This window comes from Rattus rattus, chromosome 10 (assembly GCF_011064425.1).
Source record: "Rattus rattus isolate New Zealand chromosome 10, Rrattus_CSIRO_v1, whole genome shotgun sequence".
Taxonomy (NCBI): domain Eukaryota; kingdom Metazoa; phylum Chordata; class Mammalia; order Rodentia; family Muridae; genus Rattus; species Rattus rattus.
Window position 1 is genome coordinate 18,834,230 of NC_046163.1, and position 26,498 is coordinate 18,860,727.

At 41.5% G+C, this 26,498-nt stretch overlaps 1 protein-coding gene across 3 annotated transcripts in view; it reads right to left on the reverse strand.

The window, feature by feature from the left end:
- Positions 1-369: 369 nt before the first annotated feature.
- The window catches only part of Nek7 (NIMA related kinase 7), a 132,992-nt gene continuing 106,863 nt past the window's right edge, over positions 370-26,498 (reverse strand). For all 3 annotated transcript variants that reach the window (XM_032914820.1, XM_032914817.1, XM_032914818.1), the window contains 3 exons: positions 17,492-17,586; positions 13,485-13,598; positions 370-3,340 (listed from right to left, as the gene is read on the reverse strand). In XM_032914820.1, coding sequence (XP_032770711.1) covers positions 3,230-3,340; positions 13,485-13,598; positions 17,492-17,586 — 320 coding nt within the window. In that variant the 3' untranslated portion in view covers positions 370-3,229. The remainder of the gene's footprint in view (positions 3,341-13,484; positions 13,599-17,491; positions 17,587-26,498) is intronic.

Genomic DNA, 26,498 nt, shown 5'->3' on the forward strand with positions numbered 1-26,498 from the left:
GACGGTGATCCTCACTTAGGAGAACAGTAAATATATCCATTCGCTTGAGATTCTGGTAGCCCACTGCAGAGACCAACAGGGAATGGAAAATGTTCACTTAAATTTTAAATTCTAAAGGTTCAAAGCAGATCCCTTTTATTCAAGGACAGAAAGGGGGACACTGGCGAGACTAGTAAGCTGTGTTTTATGATATAAAGTACACTCAAAACCAAACCATAAAACCCCCAACCCTTCAGAGAGGCTGTCATTTTTGACTGTCTCACTGTTAGATTTCTCCTGGAACTGGGTAAGAACTGTTTCCACAGGTTCGGTGCCAAGCACAGCAATGGTCGATTTGGCGAGGTGAGAGACAGGGAACCTGACAGATACTCAAACTTACAGTACTCATCTTTTATTTTTATATATTTATATTACGATACTGTACAGTTTCTGAAGCTAATAACAGAGTTCTCTCTTGCATGTACATTTAAAGCATAACAAAATAAAACGTATTTCACAAAAGAAATTCATATTACAGTACTGTGGGGAATCAGAGGCAAAGAGTGTGCACTTGTGGGTGATGAACAATACATTCGATTCAAAAGAATAATCTGTGTGAATAACAGCTTCTTGGCTATAATAAATACAGGACAGGTTAAGAGCAACACCTGGAGTTTACGGATACAAGACAGGTGTTTTGTAATGGACGCACTTCGGAACGGGAGCGCACTTTGGCGCTCTTGACTTGGCAGCGGCATCTTGCTAGCTTTACAATCATTAGACCTTTTTGAGCACTGCAGATGAGGCTACCCTACATTCACCACCCCATACCTCAGCGTGCCAACCGCAGTTACTGCCCATTTTCCCCTGGGTAACTAGTACCAATGTTCAAGCAAGGTTTCAAATCAGCCGTACCTTTAATTTGACCTGTTACTCAAATCAGTTCAGTTCCAACATTCAACTTCATATCAAATTTACTCATAAACAGAAATAGAAAGAGAATATTTTATAGGTGATAAGATTAGAAATTCTAATCAACTCCATAACCATTTGCAAATATCACACTGAATTTATTGTTACACAGTAGATTCTTTGGAGGTGGGGTGGATATGAACACTTGGACTTGGAAAGTATTTAAAGGACAGTGACCATCCCTAGCCATTAAGCTCTCCAGCTCACCCCAGTCCCCCTCCCCCACTTTTTAGAAGACAGATTCACAAAGCAAAATCACTACAAGGGATAAGCCTTGTATTTTCATTGATTCGGTTTTGGTTTTTTGAGATAGGGCTTTTCTCTGTGTAGCCCAGGCTGTCCTGGAACTCAAAGAGATCCACCTGCCTCTGCCCTCCGAGTGCTAAGATTAAAGGTGTGCACCACCAATGCTGGGCAGAACCTTTGTGTTTTTAAAGATGGAAAGAAAATGACTCCTGCAGGCAGGGGATATTGTATCTCGGTCAGCCCTGTGACATTAGAGTGGACACAGCACAATACAAATAAATGGTCACCAGAAGCAGCTTTCTTCACGCCTCTGGATAAATGCTCTGAGCCACTAAGATCTGGGACACCCAGTTCAGCCTTCAGGACGAAAAACCAACCAGATGTCCCTTGTCTAAGACAGCAAGCACAGCCAATTAAAAGACGAGCCACTATTTTGAAAACGTACAGATTGCTTGAAAATAACGATAGAAAGAATACTCTGTGAGAAAACAAACCCAAGAGCCCTTTTGGCCACAGTACAAGCTGCCCCACCAGCAGGAGAAGCCTTCCCAATGTTCAGTCATGGGACACAGTGTTCTGCAACCGCCACGGCCGCTCTGTTCTTTGGCTCCACAGTTCTTTCAAGACACTGGTTGGTATTAAGATGAAGACATTCAGGGAAAACAAATTCCACCTCAGGGTTTCCTAAATAGCTCTCCTTTTTACATTTTTTTTCTTAACTAAAGTGAGCATCACCCATGTCTGCCGTCTTCATGCACAAATATAGTTCTTTACTCCAAAGTGTCTCCACAGAAACGCTGCTCTCCTAACGGTTCTGTCTATTAAGGGCCAGTCTCCACGGCCTTACACATACTCTAAAATTATAACCCTGTCAAACAACATCGACATCCACAGGCACATTTTAACACACATCTTCTCCTCCTAATAAGATAAAACAGATGCACACAGAATGGCCCAAAAGTTTTTTAAAAAAAGGTTTCAATCTAAGAAAAGTGTTGGCATACCAAATCTCTTTTACAAAGGGAGTTCGTTGTCAGAGAATCTAAAACATTTAGTGGATAAAATGCACACACAATATAAATAAGAAAGTAACTTGAATAAAAAAAAATTCTGGAGGGGAACTGATCAAAACTTCATTCAATATATGAATAAAAATATACGCTTACATTACAGTGTATAGCTATGAGTTAAGTGTATTTAGATTTGTAAAGAAATTGAACTATAGTTACTACAAGATTATTCCAGAATATTCTTCAAATGTACAATAAGAACACAAAGCCTTGAGCAATGTGCAACTTTAAAAATGACTATCACGCCAGGCAAACAAGTCCTTAACCACTTTCAAAATGGCTTCATTCACACCATTTAAACACAAAAAGGCTTTCAAAGGCATTAAAACACGAGACTTTCAGTGTCCAACTCACATTTCGTCCTCTATGTTTTCACATTTAATAGTTGCATTTTGGATGTATAAACTAAAAATTTTCAATCTTTCTCAAAAGTTCATGTCTGCATTTAGTATAAGAATTATATTCGAAAACTATAATGCTAAGAACGAAATAAAACATGTACTTCAAACTTAAAAAAAAAAAAAGCAAAATCAAAGAACTTCACAATTATGTCCACTACGATGTCCGTTAAGTGACTTAAAAACAAACGTGTCACATGCTCAGGTCTTTCCTCGGGTTCCGCCTCCTCCCTCAGACAGTGCCTCTGTATCCTCCTCCACCAGGCACTCACTATCTAGAAACACAATCTCTCAGCACAAACGCTAAACAATTCTCAAACCTTACGCCCTTAAAACCTCTTGTTGTGCTTGCGTCCTTGATGCAATCTGAGCATCCCAGAGTTGGGGGTTGGGAAGGTAACTGAGCCTGGTAGAAAATGAAGCTCATATGAAAACTGGTTAAGGATTCAAAGCGCATTAGCTCTGAAATAGTAATCTTAACACCCAGACAAAAGCGGGGAGGTATGATTTGCACAAAAACACTTTTAAGTTATTTAAGTCGCCGTCTTCAGGGTCTCGTACAGTTTAGCTGCTGGCGGTACAGGCGTGCATCCTCTTTGCCACATCATAAACGTAGGCGATGTCTGGCCGCTTCTCCGGATCTGGGTTGATGCATATATTAACTAACTGTCGGAGCTGAAAACGAAACAGAACAAGTTGAAATTGGCCTCCTTAATTGTGAGCAGCGTAATCTTGAATAGAGTTAGCCTTCTAGCTAACTCTAGATACTCAGCCTCTACCTGATCTAGAATCTGACATGTTAGCTTTGGCAAACAAGTTTTCCATACAAAGTGATGAGAGTACATGTGGATCAGATACATTTATCACAAGTGAAAAAATATATAACATTTGGTACTTTCGTATTCTGTCAGCATGGTAAAGTATGACTATTACTCTAATACTTAAGTATGCAAAGTAGTATTTAAATGTTCCCACTTTAGAAAAGAGTTGAGATCTATATAAGGGGGAGGGGCTGGGCAGGGAGGGGGGAGATCCTCAAAGGTTAAGATACCTTCTTTTCCAGACTCAACAATTAAAATGTTGTTTTATTCTCAATTCCAGTAACCTTTGGCAATTATGTGTCTCTTTGTAATAACATATAGCATGTTTATATCCACATCTTCTTGTCCTGTACCTGTTATCATTAGCAATACTTTAGACATTTTGAGAACGTTCCGGCATGCAGATTAGCATAGCACTTATTGCAGATATTCATAGTCAACCAAGATTATCAATGGGTAGAGTAACAGTTTACTTTGTAACACTGCCACATCGTACAAGCCAGTTCCGAAGCTTCCCTGTCTCTCAGAGAACTTCAGAACAGGGTGCTCTTTGTAGCCAATGAACAACCAATGGCCAGCCCTGATTCACTGAAGAGGAATCAACCACAAGCACAGGAGGAATAGAACACAGCTGAAGACAACAGAGATTACAGGGGTGCCCAAAAGGGGCAAGGGCTAGCACCAACGAGAAACAGAGGTAGGGGCAGCAGTGGGCAGCTGAGAGGCATACAGGGGGAGCCTGGAGGATTCCAGAGGCTGTGGTAGAGAAAGGCGATGCTGAGTTAACAGTGCTTGCTGTGCAGTCTCTTTTATATGCCCAATCCCCACCACTTAAACAACAAAACAAAACCAAACAAAACCCTATTGCCATCAAGTTTTCTTTGCCAGTGGTATTACTGACAGATTTATCACTGTCAGCTCTATAAGATATGGAATAGGCAGACCTCAGTGTACTTATGAGTGAAATTTTTTATAAAGTGTTTGCATGATTTAACATGACTTAGTCTCCCTAACAACTCTCCAGGAATACTACCAAAGCAGCCCAGTTTTATAAAGCAGCAGGGTCCAAGATCCTAAAGGCCTTAGGAGCAGATTTGAACTGAAAGGGTTTCACTTTAGGCACAGGCTTTCTAAGAACTTTGTGTTACTGTCCTAAAAATTCTAACTTGGTCTATGGGTCTCTGCATGGCCACCTCTGAGAAAGGGTGAGAGCCATTGACACGGTGCAGGGCGGACTGTAGGTCATTTGTTTTTCAAGAGATTGCTAGCACTGACAGTCATTACAAGTTGGTGCTTCATAGCCACAGAAATCCTATGACCAAAAACAAGTTGGGAGGAAAGCGTTTATTTGACTGATACTTCCACAGCGTCCATTAAAGGAAGCCAGGACACGAATTCAAATTAGGCAGAAACCTAGAGGCAAAGGCTATGAGGAGTGCTGCTTATTGGCTCGCTCACCCTGCTTTCTTTTATAAAACACACAACTACCAGCCTAGTGGTGATACAACCCACAGTGGGCTGGGCCTTCACTCTTATGGAACAGTTTGCTGAAGGATTGTGGCCTGGAAGTGGATAGGAACTTCACAGGAAGTCAACGGAGTCAACAACATAGACCCTTGGGGCTCTCAAAGACAGAACCACCAACCAAAGAGCACACACAGGCTGGACCTAACCCCCCTCCCCCAAGCACACATAGCAGATGTGTAGCTTGGCCTTTATGAGGGTCCCAGACAACTGGAACAGGGGCTGTCCCAAAAGCCGTTGCCTGTCTGTCTGTGGGATCTGTTCTCCTAGCTACGTGGCCTTGTCAGACCTCAGTGGAAGAGGATATACTTAGCCCGACAGAGACTTGATATGCCAGGGTGGGGAGATACAGGAGGTAGGGGGTGGGGCAGTCCAGCCTCCCATAGAAGAGGGGAAGGTGGGGGTAAGAATTGTGGGAGGAGGGTGACTAGAATGTAAAGTGAATGAAAAATCATTTATACAATTAAAGTATACACATACACACACGAAAATGTCTTACAGTCAGGTCTTATGGGGGGCATTTTCTAGTTGAGGTTAACTCCTTTCAAATAACTCTAGCTTGTATCATATATATATATATATATATATATATATATATATATATATATATATATATATATAAAACAGGCCACACAATCAGGCTCTAACAGTAATGGCTCTGGAGTCACAATTCATAGGACAGTTTGGATCAAATCGGAGCAGCTTTATACTCAAGACACTCTTAACTGTTGACACAAATGTGTTCATACAAATATTATGACCCAGCATTGACAGTTTTAACTGTAACTGCAGTGTTCTCTTAAAAATGACCCAACCATGAAACTAGCAGGACCTTCTCCAAACAAAAGGAACTTGGATTCAACTTAGAGCAATCTTGTCATTAGATTATAATCAAGACCTCTGATCCTCACACTGGGAAGACTGGACTGAAATCCTAGGTTTTTTTGTTGTTTTTTTTGGTTTGTTTGTTTTTTAAATAAGCTCCAGAGAAAGCAGTATGGAAGTCCTTATATAATATCCTCATAAAAATAAAAAGTGACACTAAGTGTTCTCTCAAAGTCAGACATTAAAGTCAAACATTAAAGATCAGATGAGATCATTATATGCAAGACCTTACTCAGTGGTGTGTGTGTGCGCGCACGCGTGCTTCTAAGAAAAGCTACACAGGTTGAGCTATCCACTAGCTTGAAGCAATTTTCCTATTTCTGCCACCTGAGTGCTGGGGATTAAAGGCCTGGTCCCTTAGTATTATCTTTCCAAAATGTTTCTCTAACTCTCTGGAAGAAAGCAAGCTATTCTGAAATTCTTCAACAACCATCCAATGCTTTGCAATGACAGTAACTACTATATTTTTAACCACACTAAAAGAAAATGACAAGAAAATGAAGTCAAGATTGCTATCTCCATCCCTTTTTTTTTTTTTTTTTGTTTAAGTTTTACTTTCTAAGACCACTAGGCTTAAATGTTTGTTTAAATGTGTGTGTTGAACCAAGATCTATCCAGTTATTACTTTAAAGACCAGCATCTAATTTATAACCTTGACAAAAACAAGAACAGAGAATGGAAGCCAAAAGATCCTTTTTTAATCGCACAAAGCTTACTTTTCACCTTGTACCTTTTTAAGATCATATGTTATTGTTTTTAATAGAGTATTCCAAAAAGGTCTATCCACATAAGAGCCTTTACAAAGCTAGAGAAAACTGCTACCATGTATGTGCTTCAGAGGTCTTTAAAAAGGAACACAGAAACATTTAAATGACTAGAAACTAATAAAATGATTCTATATAATATCTGTAAAGTTATAAATTTAATGCTTTTGAATTCAGTGGATAAACCATTAATATATTTTGATCTATGTCTTTCCAAAGAGATATCAAAGTATGCAGCCAAAAACCAGGAATATTAAAGAGAGTGTCAAGAGTCATTGTTCTCAGGGTGCTAACCCAATTACAGTTCAAGTTTAGCCACGTAGGGGTAATAACAGTCAGCTCTTTGTGCGTTATCGCTTGAGGTCACCACCACGATTCTCAATAGGACAATAAAGACTAATTCTATTGGTACTGTTCTTTATCACCCCCATCCTAATCCCTCTGAGACCAATTATGCTGTATCAGCCTTCCAGATATGTCCAATTTCCATCTATCCAAGGACACACTTTAGCACCCCAATGTGGACCTAATACATTCAAGCCAGTATATCTGGAGCTTTAGATATTTATACAAAATGATTGGTGTCCATGCTGGATATGCCTAAAGTGTCACTAATGATTGACCTTGGGGTAAAGAAAAAAAAAATGCCATTGTACACTGACGTGATGTAATGTCTGCATTTCACAATCGGAGATCATTCGGCATCTTTATAAACTGAAAGTCTTACAGAAAGTTACATGGTTTTATAGGATCCCACAGGATATATGAAACACAGGGCAGCGTTTTGGAGTCATGTCTTCAAGGAATAATTCCTCAGTGTCACTTCTGTAACACAGGTGAATAAGGGAACACACACACACACAGCTTAATCTTGCACAGCAACTGTTTGGAAAGTGACCAAATAGCACAGTGCTGAGACTAGGAAATTTACTAAAACAGTTTTAAGAAGAAACATCAAATGTTCACAGTTTCTGAGATAAGACCGGATGAGAATTCAAATAATAGCATAACAGTAATATTCACATTCAATATGTACACACGCTATAGTAAATATTTTTATTTCATTTGGACTATACATTAATTCTAAAGATTAAATGCACCTCTAAAACTGCCTGTGTAACAAAGGTTATTAATGGCATTCATTTTGGTGTTATTATAAGGTTGGGAAGGAGTTGCCTGCACCAATTTAAATCAATCTGACTAATTTTTAATAATAACCGTAAGTAATTCATAAAAATTCTATTAGAACTTGAGAAACTAGAATTTGGTAAATAAATATCTGACTTATTAAATTCAAATATTTTCTATTACTTATAAACTTCCACTAATTCCAAAACTTGAGAACGAGCCTCTATCTGACATTTTCAAGCTTGTTTTCCTATTTACATGAGGCATGACTTTATGAGCTCAAAACCAAGGTTATTGTAGTTACTGAAAGTTTAAAGCGCCTTCCTTAAACATCTTCCTTAGGTATATCTTGATGTTTAAAACTTGAGAATTACTCGTAAATGTTAACTTAAAACCTGTCATCTCTAAGACTTTTATTTTCTTTCCCTTTGCAAACAAAGCAGCGCATGAGGAAGCAGGAGACCTGATTACTTGGGGCGCATGCTCACACACTCAAATAATTGCTACTCTCCATAAAGTATTCCCCCAGTCCTTTCTTTTCATGTCATGTGGTCCCTGAGTGGCCACGGGCCAGATGAGCATCCTGGGGACATGAACACTCGAGGACATGGTAAGTTCAAGGAATGTCAGAGGTGAGGAGGACTGAGAAGTCCACAGAAGCCCAGACCTGCCTGTGGCATCTGAGTAGTTTCTGGGGCTGCCAGCTCCCTGTGGCACAAGCAGGCAGAGCGCCTTCCTCATCCAAGGCAGATCTACCCGTCTACTGCTTTCAACACATCAAGTCTACTTGATCTATACAAATTGGAACAGAGTCTCCAACTTAGTTTCTTTAATAAAAAAAAAGTTGTCGTATTGATAAAAGAGCAGATTCCAAAAGTTGAAAATGCAGTACCAATTTTATCAAAGCCAAATAATCCTATCAGATTCTCCAATAACCTATACAATCCACAAAAAATCAGTTTCGTTTAATTAAATATTACCACAGTTGATTGTATCACAGGGAAACTTTCTAAACCTTGTACTACAGTTTAGAACAATCTGAGGTCTTGATTTTTATTTGCATGTATATGTGTGTACACACACACAAGTCACAATAATAAAACCTATCTTTGGCCAGTTCTGTTTATTTTTAATGTGCTGATGTCCCAAGAAGAATGAAAAGCGGTAGTTACTGCCAGTTTTAACATGTGAGTGAAGCACTAGACTGCAGTGCTGGGCCAAACCAGGAAAGGCCAGAAAGGAAAAGGACAACAAGCAGACTCGGTCCTGTTCTGCAGACACTTCTCTAGTTTGCCAGAAAATGAAGGGAAGAGAAGGAAGAAGGGAAGGCATTCTGTCTTAAAAAGACAACGAAAACAACAGAATGGGGTAAAAGCTAAGCGAGCTGCATCTCTGAGTGAAAGCTCGCAGCTCATTTCCTACCAATTCTGCGTGGATACAATCCCCGGGTCCACATTTCAAAGGATAATTTTATGAGATGCTGTTCCAATGAACTGTTTTTAACACCACAAACTTTCCTGTCTGTGAGTTAAAGGTTTGAGAACTATAAAATGAAGTGACGTCTGAAATAAAATGAGAGACTATATATATAATCTGAAGAGTGATCGATCAATTCTGCTTCATAAAGTATAATTTGGCTTCTTCAGTTATAAAAAGCAATGACAAAGACTTATTAAGCCCAGTAAATTTTCCGAAAAATAACTGAGAAATATGTTCTGTATCTTATTTATATTGTAAATTTGACATGACTGAGCTGGGCCTGGTGGCACAGGCCTCTAATCCCAGCTACTTGAGGGTTTAAGTCAGGGGAATCACCAGGTCAAACGCAACTGGGGTTGCAGTGTGATTTTAAACTCAGTCTACACAACTTAGTGAGATTCTTTATCTCAATTAAAAATAGAAAAGGGCTGGGCACATATCTCAATACAGTGCTTGCCTAGCAGGCGCCAGGCCCTGGGGTCAATACCTAGTGTTACCCAAACGGAATGACTAAGCGATATCCACCATGCAATGAACGCTATCTCCTGTTCTCACAGTCCACTTTAGTAATGAATAAATACTAAATAATATAACCATCTTATAGGTGTCTAATTTTTTCCTACTCAAAGCACTGCTATTAAGTCTGTTTTCTGGGACCAAGATGAACCCATTTTCATTTTATCTGTGAATCCTTGATTTTTTTTACCATCTATTCAAGTTATTTTTTTCCCAGGGTCTAAAGAGACAACCGCCACATGATTTCGATGACTGTTCCAGGGTCTCTACAAGAAATGAAGTCCAGGGACAAAGTGCGTGTCATTTCCTAGTAAATGCCCGGGATGTCTGAGTTGATGATGCTTATGTAAAAGAATGAGAAGAAAACCCACATCGGCCGATAGGCCGCTGGGAATTCTTGTGCCTCACTAGACAATTCTTTTGAGAAGTTCCTGTCATTCCATTATTACTGATTAGGCCATTAATTTTGTTTTCAAATTTCTTCTTTTTAATACCAGCTCCATTACTTTCTCATTCCTTCAATCAATCCATCACTTAACTTTTAAAACCCATCAGGCCTAGCCAAGAGCAGAGCGGCTGCAGACACTTGACATTGTGGAAATGATGGTGTATATACCATACTGAGGAGCAGCCATCATGGGCTATGACTGCCCAGGGAAGGCGAGGGGCAGAAGAGTCAGGAGAATGGTAGAGAGGAAGGCCAGTGGGCACAGAGGAAACAGCATCCTGTAAAACATGAAGAACCACGGACCTCATAGCAGAACTCTCACTAGCCATGAAGGGAAAGGAGAAGCAGCCATGACCATTAACTGTTAAGTAGAGGTCAGACCAAGCAGGCAAATGGAGACAGTTTAAACCGAGAACAATCTAAGGGAAGGTAACTGCTTTCAAGTACAGTAAGTCTTTACTCACATATGGATGAGGGTGTTACAGGGATAAAAAAGACTAAGGAATACCAAATTTGCATAAAACAAAATCATAAACAAAGGTCACAATATACATTTTCTAAGAGCCGCCATGCATTGCTGAAATATTTTAATCTAGAACCTACATTGTATGTACACAAACGCCATACTTCAGAAGGAAAGATCTGATGTACCAATATTTCCAAAGCATATTGCTTTGAATTTTAGTGTTAAACTGTGTTTATTATGTATGGCACAACATTGGGGAAATTTCTAGTTTTTTAAGCACTGGAGTTCTTTTAAATTTAAACTGTATTTAAAAGTCTTGTTATTGTTCTTTACAACTCCTATTGCTGAGGTGGGCTGGCAAGGAACTCGGTACTATGATGAAGTGTCCCTTGTGTTGGTACTATGATGAAGTATTCCTTTTAAGTCCTTTGTGGGCAGGAAATCTAAAAGTGTTATCAGTGCCTAAGTAAATCCGGAAAGCTCTCAACATACTCCAAGTTATCTGTTTTCATTTTTCTCTCGCAGAAACCTATTGCTTTAACTATTAAAGACACATACATTGAGTCTTTCGAGCAAGTTCGGTGCTAAAGTTTGCACTTACCTTCTCATGGTCCCTACTCTCTGCCAGCCTAATACCAACGTGGATTTCTAAACCATTAAACACCCTTCATAAGAAGCACTGGAGAGGTCACTAATGTCATTACAGCGGCACGAAATCCACTTAGGATTCCGTTGCTGCCACAAATTTGGAATCCTTATTTCATAAACAAATTTAGTTCCTCATTAAGGAGGGGAAACATTTATCAACAGCGCCAGCCAGCCTTTCCAAGTCTTGTAGGACTCTCCATTCCTGATCAGATTAAAGCAAGCCTGGTATACAGGCTGCATGCTCGTCAGCACGATTTTCAAGTTTGCTTCTTACGAATCATTTTCCATGTTTACCAAAGGCGTCACGGCCGTCCACTTCATGGGGGCCCGACAAAGGCTTTACCATTACCAGAGACTGCACTGTCTCCTTTGGAAGGCGCGCCATATAACACGTTTTGCTTTATAGCTCTTTTTTGGAACTGGTAACTATACACGGTGAAGTAAAAAAAAAAAAAAGTGGAATCTATTTTCCTTTCCCAACTTGAAGACCTTCTATCTGGGCCAGACTTTGATATTTGCCCCTTGGCTGAGAAGCCGCATATCCAACTTCACACTTAGCTGCAGTGAAGTAGCCCTGCAGGCAGGCCGACTTCAACGAACCACTAGTGGTATCATCATTAAAATCCCGCTGAAGGTCACCATGGTAACCGCCTGCTGAGGCTTCGCTGCTGCACCCGGCATCTCCTAATCAGCTACCATGTGAAATGCAAATTCAGACAGTCTGAAAATTAGTCAAGAAGAATAGGGGATGAGGATGCAGATACGTGAAATATTCATGCGCTTCACGGAGAAAAGAAGGCAGCGAGAATGACACAACAAAGAGCGGCGCCTGACATTCCTGCTATCCGTTTTGCATTATTGTTCGCACTCTCCTGTATTTCTAGGCCGAGGAGTTCTGAAGTTGGCTTTGTGAAAGGCCGTATTGGTATTCCGTACCCAAAATAGTAATTAAAAAATGGCTAACATGAGAGCATTAGCATCAAAATAAAGATAATACTTTAAATTACCACCATGGCTTCCTAAGAGTATATTCTAATTATCTAAAATACGATGCCACAGAAGCAAAAAAAATGTAGGCATCGCTCGTTATCAGTATCGAACTATTAGATGAATATGTACTAATTATATTCTGGGAACACACATGATTTACATAGAGTTAAAAAAAATATCTTTAGAGATGTTCATTATCCAGGCTGCTATGAGCTCAGATTTCCTGGTACGATACGAAAACCAGATGCTATCCATTTCACAATAGAAAGCATGACAAGATCACTTAATATGCGGACACTATAATTGTTCTCCATTTTTCCTTTGCTCCTTTCCATTTTCCTGGGGCAGAAATATCTGTTGCTTATGAGACAGAGATGTCCAAGGCTTTAGTGCTTTCATAGGTAGGTCCCAGACGAGAAGTCCCAAACGAGCCTGTAAGCTCATCTTAGGTGACCCGCGACACTACCACTCTGCACGCCCTCAAATAATCATGATATGTTAGGATAAAATGGAGGATGCCGTTTAATGAAAAAACTGGATGTTGGGTAAGTTCCAAAACAACTCATTCCAGTGCACGAGCAAGGCAAGCATGGATTCAGATCTTGAAAGCCTTTGAAAATTGCCAGTCCCATCCAATGTACTTTATGAACAGGTCTAGCACAGGTAACCATAAAACACTCACCCAGAGGAATGTGGCTGAAGCGGTGATGGGTGGTAGGACAGGTATGGCCCAAGGACCAAGGAAGAAAAAGGCTCAGAGACAAGTGGCTGAGAGGTTCATGATTCAGACTTGGAAAACACCAGGATCAAAGTTCTACCAAAGTAAGTTCTCATTGTTTTCTTGTCTGTGAGGTTGGGATGGAGGACACAGCCTGTCACAAGAGGCTGGGGGAACGAGTGCTGGGTGGAATGCTTGCCTTCAATGGGTTCACTTCACACCAGGAAAGAACTATCTACGGTTCCTCACGTGTCGCGTCGGGTCCCGCTCCTCTCTTTGAGCTGCAGAGTTAATCTAAGACTCAGAAGATATAAGGAATCATGGCACTCTTTCTGCTACCTGGGCCATCCATCTGTATTTCTAAGTAAAGTAAAATCTCTTAGTAAAGTATGTTGACAAAATGAACCGACGTATGGGCCGAAGAGTCCTTACCTCCTCGGAATAGTGATCTGATGGGAGAGGCGGGTAGTCACACTGCTCTATCTTCTTACACAGAGAGTACAGATTCATCTTGTCTCCGTAGAAAGGACTCTGCAACGCAGCCATCTGCAAAACACAGTGAAACTGATGTATGTACAAAGTAACTCTGAAGGCGACTGCATCGGGTACGGGAAACTGAGGTGGAAAATAATTATGAACACTCTGAATAAAAGTGTATGAGCATTTCGATTTTTATGATTACTTTTTTCTGAGCATTAAGCATTAAGTGGAAAATACTAATTTTATTTTTTGAAACGTTTAAAACTCCTTAAGAGAAACAGCTAGCACAACTCATACAATGTATAACAATATTAAGAAATGGAAGATAATGTGTGTAGGTAGACAGCCATATTTCATCACAAAACAGCTATTAAGTGGTATGGCTCAACTAGGTAATGGTCAAATATAAAGCTGATGTCAAATTGAATTAAATATATCAAGGACTGAGGGGACAGAAGGCATGACATATACATTATACATAGTATATTCTTTAAAAAAGATTACTTTGTAAAAGAAAAGACATTTTTAACACTGTAATAGATTCTTAAATAGTTTAAATCATAACTGTTCTTTTAATAATGTCTCAGAAACATTAAATGTGTTAAAAAAAATCCATAACTCCTAGATACAATTCAAGGTATCCAAAGTTGATTTTTATTTAAACGTGGAAAAAAAAAAACATGACTTAGAGGATAAAGCACTTTAAAAAAGACATTACTGAATTTCAATGTGTTTTAAGACAAGGTTTCAACTTGACATTTAGAAGCACAAGCAACTACTTGGTAAGCAAGGTTACAAACTAAAAAATTCAATTTAAAATGTTCGCATCCTGTTCAAAACCTTCTAAATCTCTGAGCCGGAATACAGCGTGGAGTGGCAAGCTGCCCCCAAGTCAGTCACCCTTTTCTACATGTGCTAATAAGTTTGATTTTGGAAGGACAATGTGTACATTCCCCAGACAGGCAGAGTGTGTGTGAAACACGCTGGTCCATGCTGTGCTACTCAGTGAGCGTCAGTGGGGACAGGACAAGCTGAAAATGGCTCTCATCTGTCTTCTGTGCAGTAGGCTGGGCTTAACCCCTTCAGAGCCTCAGCCTGGAGGGGGGCAGGGCTAGAAATCCGCCCGGAAAGCAGCTTTACAGCCATTTTCCCCCAACCTACATTTCATACAAAACCTTCACACACTCGCAAGGAATAACCTTGGGGATGGTTGTCCCGCAAGACAACCTAAAGTAAATAACAATTTGAATGCCCTAAACACACAACAATCGGCAAGAATTTCTAAGGGAGGACCCACCACCATCATAAACAACGTTTACATTTAAAATGTAAGGACGCTATACAATGAAATCAAGTGTTAAAAAAAAATGCCACCTTAAAATGCACTGTCGATACGAACTAGCATCTCTCCACCTTTCTAAGACCTTAAGTAAATGTACATCCATTTTCTATCATATGATGGGAGTTCATTATATTACTTTTGTCTCAATACTGCAGAGTGTTAAAAAAAAAATCTGGATGTCCCCTAAGGAGTTAAATAGGAATAGTATATTTTCATGCATCTCCTGCTTTGACAGATGAAAAATGTCAACTGTCCTGTTTTTATTTTCAAGCTTTTGCACTATTCATCTGGTTCATTAGTGCATCTCGGCGCTGCCCCTGACAGCTGCTCGCCCGCTCCTCCCAGCAGCTGAATTTTTCAGGCTAATTTGATCCTCCACACTGAGACGATCGCTAGAATGATTGACTCGCTCCCTGACCTCCAGGGTCTGACTTTCCTCATTAGTATTCTGGGGGTGTCGGAGGGACGAAAGCCCACTGTCTGTCTTCGGGCCTGGTGGCAGCTCTCTTTTTTTTTTGAACTGTAAGCCACCAACCTACAACCCTGTAAGGATGCGATTGCTGCACTGAACAATAAAGGAAATGTGTAAAACCTACGTTTCCATGTAAAGGTCCGTGTAGCAAAGCATAGCATCTTGATTTTAATTAGTAAAGTCTACTTTGTTGCATATCAATTAAAACCGCACTCCTAGTTTTTTTTTTTTTTCTTTCTTCAAAGGTTTCAGGAATATTTGAAAGTCTAATTTCCTGAGTTTAAAGTATGTTCTGAAAAAGGGCTTCCTACTCCTTCATTGTTAAGGGTGATTTCTTGGTGGATTATGATAGGGAAAAAAAAATCTATCTGATGCTATAGACAGTTCTGAAAGGCGAAATTATACTAAAAGATAAATGAAGAAATACAGAATATGAAGACACTGAATGTTCTGTAAAAGTTCTCAACTCTTCGAGAAGGGTTCAGAGATAGACCCTAGCATGAACGTGGTAAACACTTGAAATTAGCAAGTCATGTGTTCCTTGAGAACGTGGGAATGGTCAAAGAAAGAACTCTTATTTTGGTGATCATATATACAAGTGGACCCTGCCTCTTAAAGGCAATTATACAATGTCGATAATAGTTTCAATTTTGATATGAGATTGTTAGCATTGAAAGATCCAATAAACGTCTTCCTCTAACACTAACTTAGTTAATACTACCTCAGCTCGGCCTTTCTCCTGCCACTGCTAAATTTCACTGCATTATTAGGAACTTATTTCCTACCTACTTTTAGGCTGTTTAAAGAGAAAATATTCCTTTGATTTCAGATTATGGTCCAAACTATTCTAATGCTACCCAGGCAGGTTAAAAGAAATTAAAACACACACACACACACACACACACACACACACACACACACACACACACACACACACACACACCAAGTGATTAATTTAGAAAATTACTCTGAAGCCAATTCTTATCAATATTGCCTTCCCAAAATCATCAGCCAAATGCAGAGTGAGCCCAAACCTCCTGGCACCCATGGACACCTTAGGATACACAAACAGAATGGGCCCCTCATGGGCGCATGAACACAGCCACATGTGCTCTGTTACATCACTGACTCCCAGAGCTGTGGTGAGTTCATGCAACAGCACTGTGAAGCCCCTTGAGCAGTCCTCGGTCATCGGAGAAAGCCCCCAACCGGAAAGGTCAGTTTCCCTAAATGAAGGAATCCGAAATCAGCAAAACTCCAAAAGGTCAATATGCATTTCACAAAGCACATCATGGAGTTAACGCCAAGTAAACGTGGCACGATCATGACAGATGACCCTGGGTCAGGAGAACAAAACAGACACGGACTTTAGATTCCGTCCTGAAACAGAAATGACTCCATGCATTGTGTTTCAACTCAGGAAAGCTTACTTAGATGCTCACTGATTTTAATTGGCATCTTCGACTCTGTATCTTCCTGATGTATAATTAAAATTCTTTCCTAGGAGTCACTGACTTGGGAGACTGTCAATGCCACTGCTTTGGAGGATGGTGAAAACTGTGTTAGCAAGGCCCCCTTTTCTACAGCGACAGGACTGCAGCTCACTATCAACAGAAAACCCGTCTAGGGGACGCTAACCCCTATGCTAAGAACAGAATCTGAGCCTAAGTGGTAACCTGCAAGGCTTAGCTATTTGGAAGCCACCCTTAAAACTGGATTTCACTTGTATAAATGGGAAACAACATACTGATAAGGAGACTTAAATACTTTTGTGTCTTAAATCTATGACATTATTCTCCTGCAGTGCATTAAAACGATGCATTCACTCATATCTTTCTCTCTCTCTCTCTCTCTCTCTCTCTCTCTCTCTCTCTCTCTCTCTCGTGTGTGTGTATGCACACACACACATGATAAGCAAAACAGCATTTTATTAAAACAAGAATTAAAAAATAAAGTTCTTGTCAAAAACATGTCAAAATACATTAGACAAAATAAGTACGTTGGGGCTTATAATAAGTCATTACCTGGTGAATTAATTCATCTCCACAAAAACAGACTACAAAATATCATCCGGCACGAGCTCTAATATCGCCTGTGTAACATGTGACACTGTATCAGTGTATAGGACTTATCAACAGTGCCTACCTCATACAGCAGACAGCCGAGAGACCAGATGTCAGACTTGAAGTTGTATCCGTTCTCATGGATCCTCTCTGGAGACATGTAGTAAGGAGTGCCCACTGAAAAGACAAATCCAGTAAAACTAGCACCATACAATGAAGATGTAGCGACCGAAAGAAATTAAAGGATGATTTGAGGGGGCCAAAGCAGGGTGGGGGCAGGGGTGCGGTGTGTGGGAGGGGTTGTAGGGAAGAATTGGAAGGGAAAAATAATGGAATAGGTAACTTTTTTTTAAAGGCAAACAAGGAATATTGAAAAATTAAATATAAAATTTTAAGTTGAAAAAAGAAAAGTTAGCAAGATGTTGTTAGGCTCACCAGGTTTTTCCTGAGAATTCTCGGTTTATTTCCCCTTATTATTCAAGAGTACATTAATATCTATGCTATAATAAAACTGTGATGGCTTAAACCCATCATTGTCTCCCTGGATCACTCCAAGAGGGATGCAAGGAGGATAACTAGGGTTTTTGTTTTGTTTTGTTTTGTTTTTCCAGAGAAAGCTATGCAAAGGATTCGCATAGGGTTTTCCTCTTTCCAATATGACTTCTCTATTGCAAATAACTGAACATAATAATATTTTAAGTTAAATATTAGATAAGATCTATGAGGAGTATATAAACGCTGCATGCTCAACCAGCTTCTATAAAAGCAGCCCTGAGGACACAGCCCTGGCTCCTGACACACAGGATCAAACTGCCGGTGCTGTGCTTGGTCACTGTGGAGGGGACAGAGGGACTGTCATGAGTCAGACATTGTGCTAGCCTGAGAAAGGGGCCTTAGCACTGACGCTAAAGGACCCGAATTCCTGCTCTTACAGTTTTTAAGATCATTTGGATACTTTTTGGTTTTGTTTCAAAGTACATTTTTTCCCTCTTTTATGGCTATATTTTCATAGAGTGAAAACAAGTGACTTTCTAAGTGAACACCTTTACTTTCAAATATCTCACGATTACGTCACCATCATTAGCCTACAGCTCCTTGGTAAACAGCAAAACAAGGTCTGCACTGGTATTCATGAATCTGATTTCCCAAAGCTAACCCTGAAATAACAGTACACCACTGGCTGTGGAGAAAGGATATTTTCTAGGTTTTCTGTTATTTAAAACAAAACAAAACTAAGTGTCTGCTATAAATCTTAAAGAGATAACTCACGGTACTGTAAAAGGGACTTCAGTCAGAAACAGTATTAAGAGTCAACCAATTAACAAAGCACCACCCTTGGAAGAAGAAGTCAGCAACAGAATTGAGCTATGTCCTGAGAGAGATCTGTGTGTGGCACCTCAACTGTGCTGAGCGTGGGAGCATCACAGTTTTACCCAGAATGGAATCCATTTTCGGTGAACGGATGGTCCCTACCAGAGTGGCTCTAAGAGCCAAGCACGTACAGAAGTGAGCAAACGAATCTGATGAGGCAAGAAAATCAAACCTAAAGGAAATCCAAACTCCTCTGAGATAAACATAAGGGGGGAAACCTTAAGAAATCAGTTAATTGTGGCTTATACCTTGAAGGCAAGTTTGCATATTTCAGTAGTGTCAGAGGAAGGAGTTGTTCAGGGTGTGTGTGCGGGGGTTGGTGTGGGGGGGCATAGCTTCAAAGTGTCATTATTGTGGAAATCAACACAAGCCTGTAGCGTCTGCAGCTCAGACCACCTTCTCATAGTTTGCATAAGCAACCCCAATTACTGGCTAGATGTACACACTTCCTCTGCGGAGGAAGGCTGGTGGGTGTAGTTGCAATAATGAGAGAGCTCCTCACAGGCTTCTGGTTACAGGACATAACGTGAGAGACAGGCAGGGAGGGATGCCTAAAGAGGCTTCCTTGGAAACCACAGGGGGCGGCTGGAAACACCGAGCTTGAAGGTTCAGAGTTTACAGAAAGCAAAGGTAATTTTAACCAGGAGCTCTGGGAAGCCTGCTGATACGTTAGGGGTTTGATATGAGTGTGAAAGATTGATGACCAGGAAGAGGACGAACAAATGCTAACACTTTACAGAGATTAGCCTCAGCCCAGCATAACACCTTAACCACAACACCAGCCCGCTCACCAACCGACAGCACCCCCACAAGTGAAGGGCACACAGAGAAAGAACGATGAGAAACTCCAAACTACACTTTAAATGACAACGATTTAGCTGAGAGGAGCACCCTCTGTAGCACTGCTGCTGGGAGGGAGGGGGGTCAGTGTGACGCGATCCAGCGCTGCAGTTGTAAGTGTAAATGCCTATTCTCCATCATAGCAATGGGCATCTTCCAACTGTTTCTGCATGTTTTATCGCAAAGGCTTCCCAAGAATATATTACGGCGCAAACCCAAGCGCGCTACCCACCTCCTTCACAGCACATTTCCAACAGTCAGCATAGAGGTCTGCATTCTGCACTGCCGGCAAACAGACACATGTAATTCCTGATGACCAGAGGCCTGAGAGGGAGCTTCCGGAGCGCCTCTCCAACGTGTTTCCTAATGTGCCCCTCTGCTCCGGCCCCACCCGGACTGCTGGCTGAGCTGAGCCTGGATGTTCCACCCCATCACATCACAAACATCCTTACTCCTCTCTTTCAAAAAGGCAGAACTACGCTTTTAAGGGCTTAGGAGCATTTTCAGTGCATTTACATGCACTGCTCTGTTTTCAACATTTCAACTTAATGGAGACATAATTATTTCCTAAAATCTTTCTTTAAACTCCATAGCAGCTGGGTTTTTTTTTTTTTTTTTTTTTTTTTTTTTTTTTTTTTTTTTTTTTGTTTTTGTGATGACTGTTGCCTGAAGATTGTTGTGGCTTTTTAAACATCTGTACAAAGAAAGAGAATCGTGGAGTGAGAAGACCAGCTATTAAAGCCATCGTGCACACTGTGACATATGGGGGCGCCCAAGGCAGCATGCTGCCCAACTCTACTCATCTTTCAAGAATTTATGGTTATGGGTAAGATGAGAATGCATTCCGCAAGAGTAGATACTTATGCCATTTTGACCTCCTGACACGAGTAACAGTGGGCTAGGGACGGACGATTTTTGTTTTTAAATGAGAAGGCTTGGCTTCAGAAGAAAACCGCCAACAACTGCAAATGCTATCTGACCTTTCTTTAATCCACACTAACACTGTACCGTGACAATCTTTCAACTGTAAAGATGAAACACTTTCCTGACAGGAGCTGACCTAGCTCTATGAGACGTGTTGTCCGTGGTACCTACTTCATAAAAAGTAAATACGCCTTAAAACTACTCCGAACAAAGTGACTAGTTTCTTAGAAGGTCCACAACAAACTCAAGGAAGCCAACGACTTCCTGCTGTCAAGGTGCTGTCCCGGAAGCTGTAACTAAGGTGGGGAACATTACTTTACAATGAGCTATAACAAAGAACATTTTCAATGGCTTAGCCAAAAATTTAGCACTTTAATCTCTGCAGACCTGGGCAAAGAGAAAACCTGGCGTAAGGAAAGACCTCCATTATACGGTCGGATGCTGGAGTCTATCTTTGCGCTTTTAATTAAGGAGGCAGCAGAGAACTGGTCAACAGCTGGGAATGTGTTTCATGCTTTGCCTCCAGCTATACTCTCTTATTTATCTGCTGTGTGTGTGTGCACACGCACAGATCACAGTGCACATGTGGAAGTCAGAGGACAGCTTGAAGGAACTCATTCGCTCCTTCCGCCATGTTGAGTCTTGGGACTACCAGGCTTGGCTGCAAGCACACTTACCCACTGAGGTATGTGGCCTGGTCGCCTAGGCCTACCTGTATTCACTCCCTTAGCTACGAGAAGGGATGGTGCATAAAACGAGCTATCTCTGAGACGTGAGTTACGCTTTCACTCAACAGCGCTTCTTTAAAAAAAAATAAAAAACTTTTAAAAATCCATTTGGAAAATTATAGGATAAAAACTTATATGGTGTTTTTTAGAACTGTTCTTTAGGTCAGCCAGATGAGAACGTTCCAAAAGAAAGAAGCCAATTGGGCCCAGAAATGTTGCTTCTTTTTTTTCTCAGAGTCAGAATAGACTGCAGAAGAGAATACCTTGAATGGCCCTTGCTCAGAAAACCAAAAAGACAACTTAACCATAGTTTGAATCAAATACACAAACGAGAGACAAAGCATGGATCTCCATTTTTTCTTTGTACTTAGGAGTCAGCCAGAATTGCTGCTAGCAGACCAAATGGAGGAAAGTGATCAAATTTACTTTATTATTAGGAGTATAATCTGGTGTCAACATGGGCTGTCCAGGTCAGCGTTTCTTCTGTAAAAGACATTCAGAAAATACAAATCTGTCATCTGCGAGGCACTCTTGATGACACTTTTGACACCACGGAAGGCTCAGTGGATTTTACTGTCCTGGACCCTGCACTGTGTGTCCAGCATCCAGAGTCCGTATGCGTGTTACCTGATTGGCTTAACAAATGTTCAGGTGCGGCCTGTGGTTGTAGGTCTGAGAGACAGGACTAAACGGAGCGGCTCCTTAATGCCGTGGGGCCACAAGAGAGTCACACAGGGCTTGTTCCAAGGAGCTGTCTAAGATGTTGTACCTCAGTCAGTAAAGAGGCCTGCCAGGTCCGGCAAGTTGCCAAAGATAGAAGGCTCACCCTGGCAGCTTGGAATTCAAGTCCATTTAGCAGACAGTTACTTCATTAAACTGACGACTGTGAACCGGGACTGAAAATGTTTATACCTCCCCAAACCACAAAAGCAGAGGAAGCGGGCAGGAAAGGCTAGAGAGGCAGAGGGCTGCACGTGTAAACTGTACTATGATACGGTACTGTGGTTGTTTTAAATAAACACTTGCTGTGGTGGCTGAGAGGTTAAATGTGCACAGCTTAAAACAGAGAATGGCTTCTTCCCGGAGCAATTACTGAAGTCGAAAAAGGACTGGAAGTTAAAAATAAACCAGCGGCGGTGGCCTCGAGACCTGGCTGAACATATGCTGTCTCTACACCCCACACCGCCCTGAACAACGTGAGGTGCACAGCAAGGATGGACTCATGGAGAGGAGCCAGGAAAGGTGTGGGGACAACAAGTGCGTGACCGCAGGTGGCCCCTGGCACCAGTCAGGAAACCTGTGCTAATGCCTTCTTCAGAGACACTAATTTTCTGAGCTGAAATTTGAGGCTGCATCGCACTTGGAAATAGTGTGGGGAACACGAATGGTAAAACTCAGGAGACTCCGGTGTGAAATTCTGGTATCTAGCCTGAACGGTAGGCGTGCATTTACCCTGCCCGTAACATCACAGAACCAGAGGGCTGCCCGTCTCCTTTCGAAAGATAAATAGGAGTTCAGACTGTCCTATGACACAACAGCAACACGATTTCTCCCTGGGGGGAAGGGTGTCCACGTATTTGTCTGGCACAGACACCAATATTGGTGCGGTCGAGTTAGATTTAAAAATCTATTTCATTTTAGGATAGAGAAGAAACCACGTGTGCCAATGAAATTCACACATGTGCATGTGGAAAAACCTCTCCATCTTTCCCCTTCTCAGGCCATTGTGAAGGCATGTGCATCCCCATGCAAAGGTCAGGGCACCCTAGTCCTCTGCGCTCTCACTGCGGCAGGTCTCAGAGCACCCTGGATATGTACAACTGAGTACATTTTCATAAGCAGCAAACAGGGACCTCAACTACATATACCAGAGCATGCAATGTGGTGAGATCTGTATCTTGGATTAATTTCCTTAATTGGGCTTTTCTCCTGTTGCTTTTTTCTTTTCCTATAGCCAAGAACATGAAAGGGTAAGTCCCTAGAAGCATATTTGGTGATGAGTGAGAAGGCCCCTGTGGACTGAATATACTTTTGGGAATAACTTTTCACGTATCACACACCTGCCTCACTGCCCCCCCCCAAAAAAACCCAGAAAATAACCCACTCCATTTCGATAATAAAATGAAGACTACTAAACCATTCTTCCACTAAAAGCCCTGTCTTTCACAATGGACTGACGGGCAGAATGCTGGTGCTATGATCCTTCTACTAGGTGTTAGTTACACTTGTTTGCATTATGCACTTTTGCGAGCGTAAAATTACACATTATAATACAGATTACCGTAGATGACCTGAAAGAGGCACAAGAGAACAGGAGGAATTCCAAGTGTGAGGGAGGCTCCTATCATGGTGAAGGGAGAGATTCCATCTCTAGAAGGTGGGAATGGCCTTTAACCAACAGGCAATAAAGAAAAAGGGACCACAGTTCTAACAGCATCAAAAGCTGACTTCTGCCAGGAACCTAAGTAGACACAAAACAGATGGTGACCTACAGCCTGCAGGAGCCTTGCAGGTGACGTAAAGGTAGCTCGCTGAGGTAAGCCTGGGCATGGGACCTGCGGAACTGCAACACAGTACAGTTCTGTTGTTCTATCCCACTACGTTTGTGGTGGTTTGTGAGAGCAGCAACAGGAAATCCTACACTCTGAGGCGGAGTGAGAATTCAATTCCATGTGCCAAGGACACACTCTGCCAGCCCCACAGGAGACACTGAGGGCCACAGCAAATCATACAGGGCTTAAACATGTGTGACGTCTGAGAGCTTACTGGGTCGTTCTGTGAGAGTTTCCTTGTTATGGTCTGGTTTGGTTTTGGGGGGGGTGGAGGTGGGAGAGTAAGAGAGGCTAATATATTCACTATGGAACAGTAACACTTGTTATCGAAAAACTATGATTTTTTTCCCTAACTCAAGTGAGCTTGGCTATTCACTGACACGAATCTAAGTAATTATCCAGACTTCACAAGTTGGTGAACAGAAGGGAGGTAGAAAAACAGTTAACAGATCATGTGATGGTTAGTCCAGACATTTTAAAGCTTCACAAGTAAAAAATGTTTATTTTAACTGTGTAGACTGCTCAAACACAGTGATTAGCAAAGGGATAACTGAAGATGCATCCGTCCAGAGAGCCATCGCCAGGGTCAATGCTCAGGGGAACCAGGACAAACCTCGATGCTCAGAGTATCCTAGCTTAGAAGGATGAAAACCCCTTAAGGCCACACATGACTCCATTCACAACTATTCCCATTAAAAAAGTTCATTTTTGGTTGTCTGGAATAGCTACAGCGATGCCACAAAGATAAATACAGCACAAATATTAGACCGAAGGAGGCATTTTTCCTGATCTCTGCGTTATTCCTGGGCTCTGCTCTTTTGGACACATGGAGTGCCGCCTTTCCAGTTCATTACTATGAGGCAGGAGACCTGTTCTGGATGACGAGATAGGAAAGAAAGCACGCTGTGTCATATTCAAGCAGAAGGCTTTAGTTAAAAAGCCAGTGAGTGATCTTCATGCTCTTCCTCATCGTGCAACTCCCAGACCAAATGCTGGACTGAAGATAATATAGGATGGGGCTGCCTGAAAGGCTGTTAATGTGTGCAAGTGTGTTGGGGGGGTGGGGTTGGGTGGGAGGAGGGCAGTAGTACCTGGAAAACCAAGAGCAGGCTTTAAAGTACTCTGGGGTGACAAGCAATACAAAATGTTTTAATGCAAAAGTATGTTTTATTCTTCAAAATAAACTCATCCACACTAACACATTTAGTTCAACTCTCCCTTTTATACAAAACCTGTCCTGAGCCCCAGCTCCCAGCTTTGTTTTAATTTCCTAATTCTGGAAAGGGCATGGGAAACCAGGAGTGAGAGAACGCAAACTATGTTCCATTGTAGACTCCTAGGCAATACCACAGGTTAGGTGATCCAGACCAAAGAGACAGCCAGAAAAACCATAAAATGTGCAAGAAAAAAGTCACTAAATGCTGCTATAATGGGGAATTAAATCTCTGTGAGAATTAAGTCCAAACAAGGGAGCGATTGACCTACGCACCATCTTCTGAACAGCGCTATCCGGCCCTCTTGTGCTTTCCTCAGTACAAAAATGGACACACTCGAGAGTCTCTACAGACCATAGAGAAAAATGAGAATCAAGGTGTAAACCAGGTAAGCATAAACTCTAGAGGATCTGGACTTGTGGTTTATGAACTGCAGGCCAGGAACTCATCAATGAGTTGTGAAATCCATGTGCCAGTTTGCAATCAGCACTGTTTCAATTGAAATGAAACAGAACGAGATCAGAGCACTCGGCCGTTTGTAGTACAAAACATGGCTAACTTGCAACTTGTGCCTCAGCCTACTCCATTCCGGTCCCATGGGACCGCACTTTGGCTGGGGGTTACCCTTAAGAAATCTGAAAGCCACTGACCTAGTCAATCAGAAAGCTGGATCAAGAGAGAGCTGTGTCTTCACCATAAATTTTTAAGGATGTGGAGAGATAGCAGCTTTCCCAACATCTGTTATATCTGTGAGGTTGACAAACAATATGAAAGAAAACCAGGCAGTCTTCACAGGGACGAGGACACTATTCTGCCAACCAGTCTCCCTGGATACAGAGCCCTAGCCATGGCAATGGCAAAACAAAATCAAAGTCCTTAAATTCACCCATGAAACAGAGGGGCACAGAAAGAAGACTGAACCCACATCGCAGATCACAGAAGACATCAACCATCTTCCTGATCCATAGATACTCAGGGAAAAAGGAAAATTCCTGGCACGAATCAGCTGTGTAGACAACTCAAGACATGCTTGACCTGAATGAAACCCAGGAAGGACACTCATGGGTATCTTCAACTCAGAGCATGCTGTTCTGTTCATTAAAATTCTGTAAAAACTTGCCTGGGCAGTACAGTAGGATTCACAACAATGTGAATGCCTCTTGAATCCGGCCCTGCCCCTCCCTCCCATGCTCCAGCAAACGGGAGCTCATCCGACCTCCTTGTGAGGCTAAGCACTCACTGCTCCGGTTGTAAGACAGTAGCCTCTTTCTGATATTTTGCCTGACTGGCCCGCCACCCCACTTCACACTTGTTAACTATTCTCCTCCTTCTTCTTGGCACAACAAATCATCTTACAACTTCCTCAGCTTTGGGTAAGTGTCACAACGGCAAAGACTTGTCTAATTCCTGCAGCCCACTATCATACAGCTAAACATCCAGGCCACAAAAACCAGGGCGGC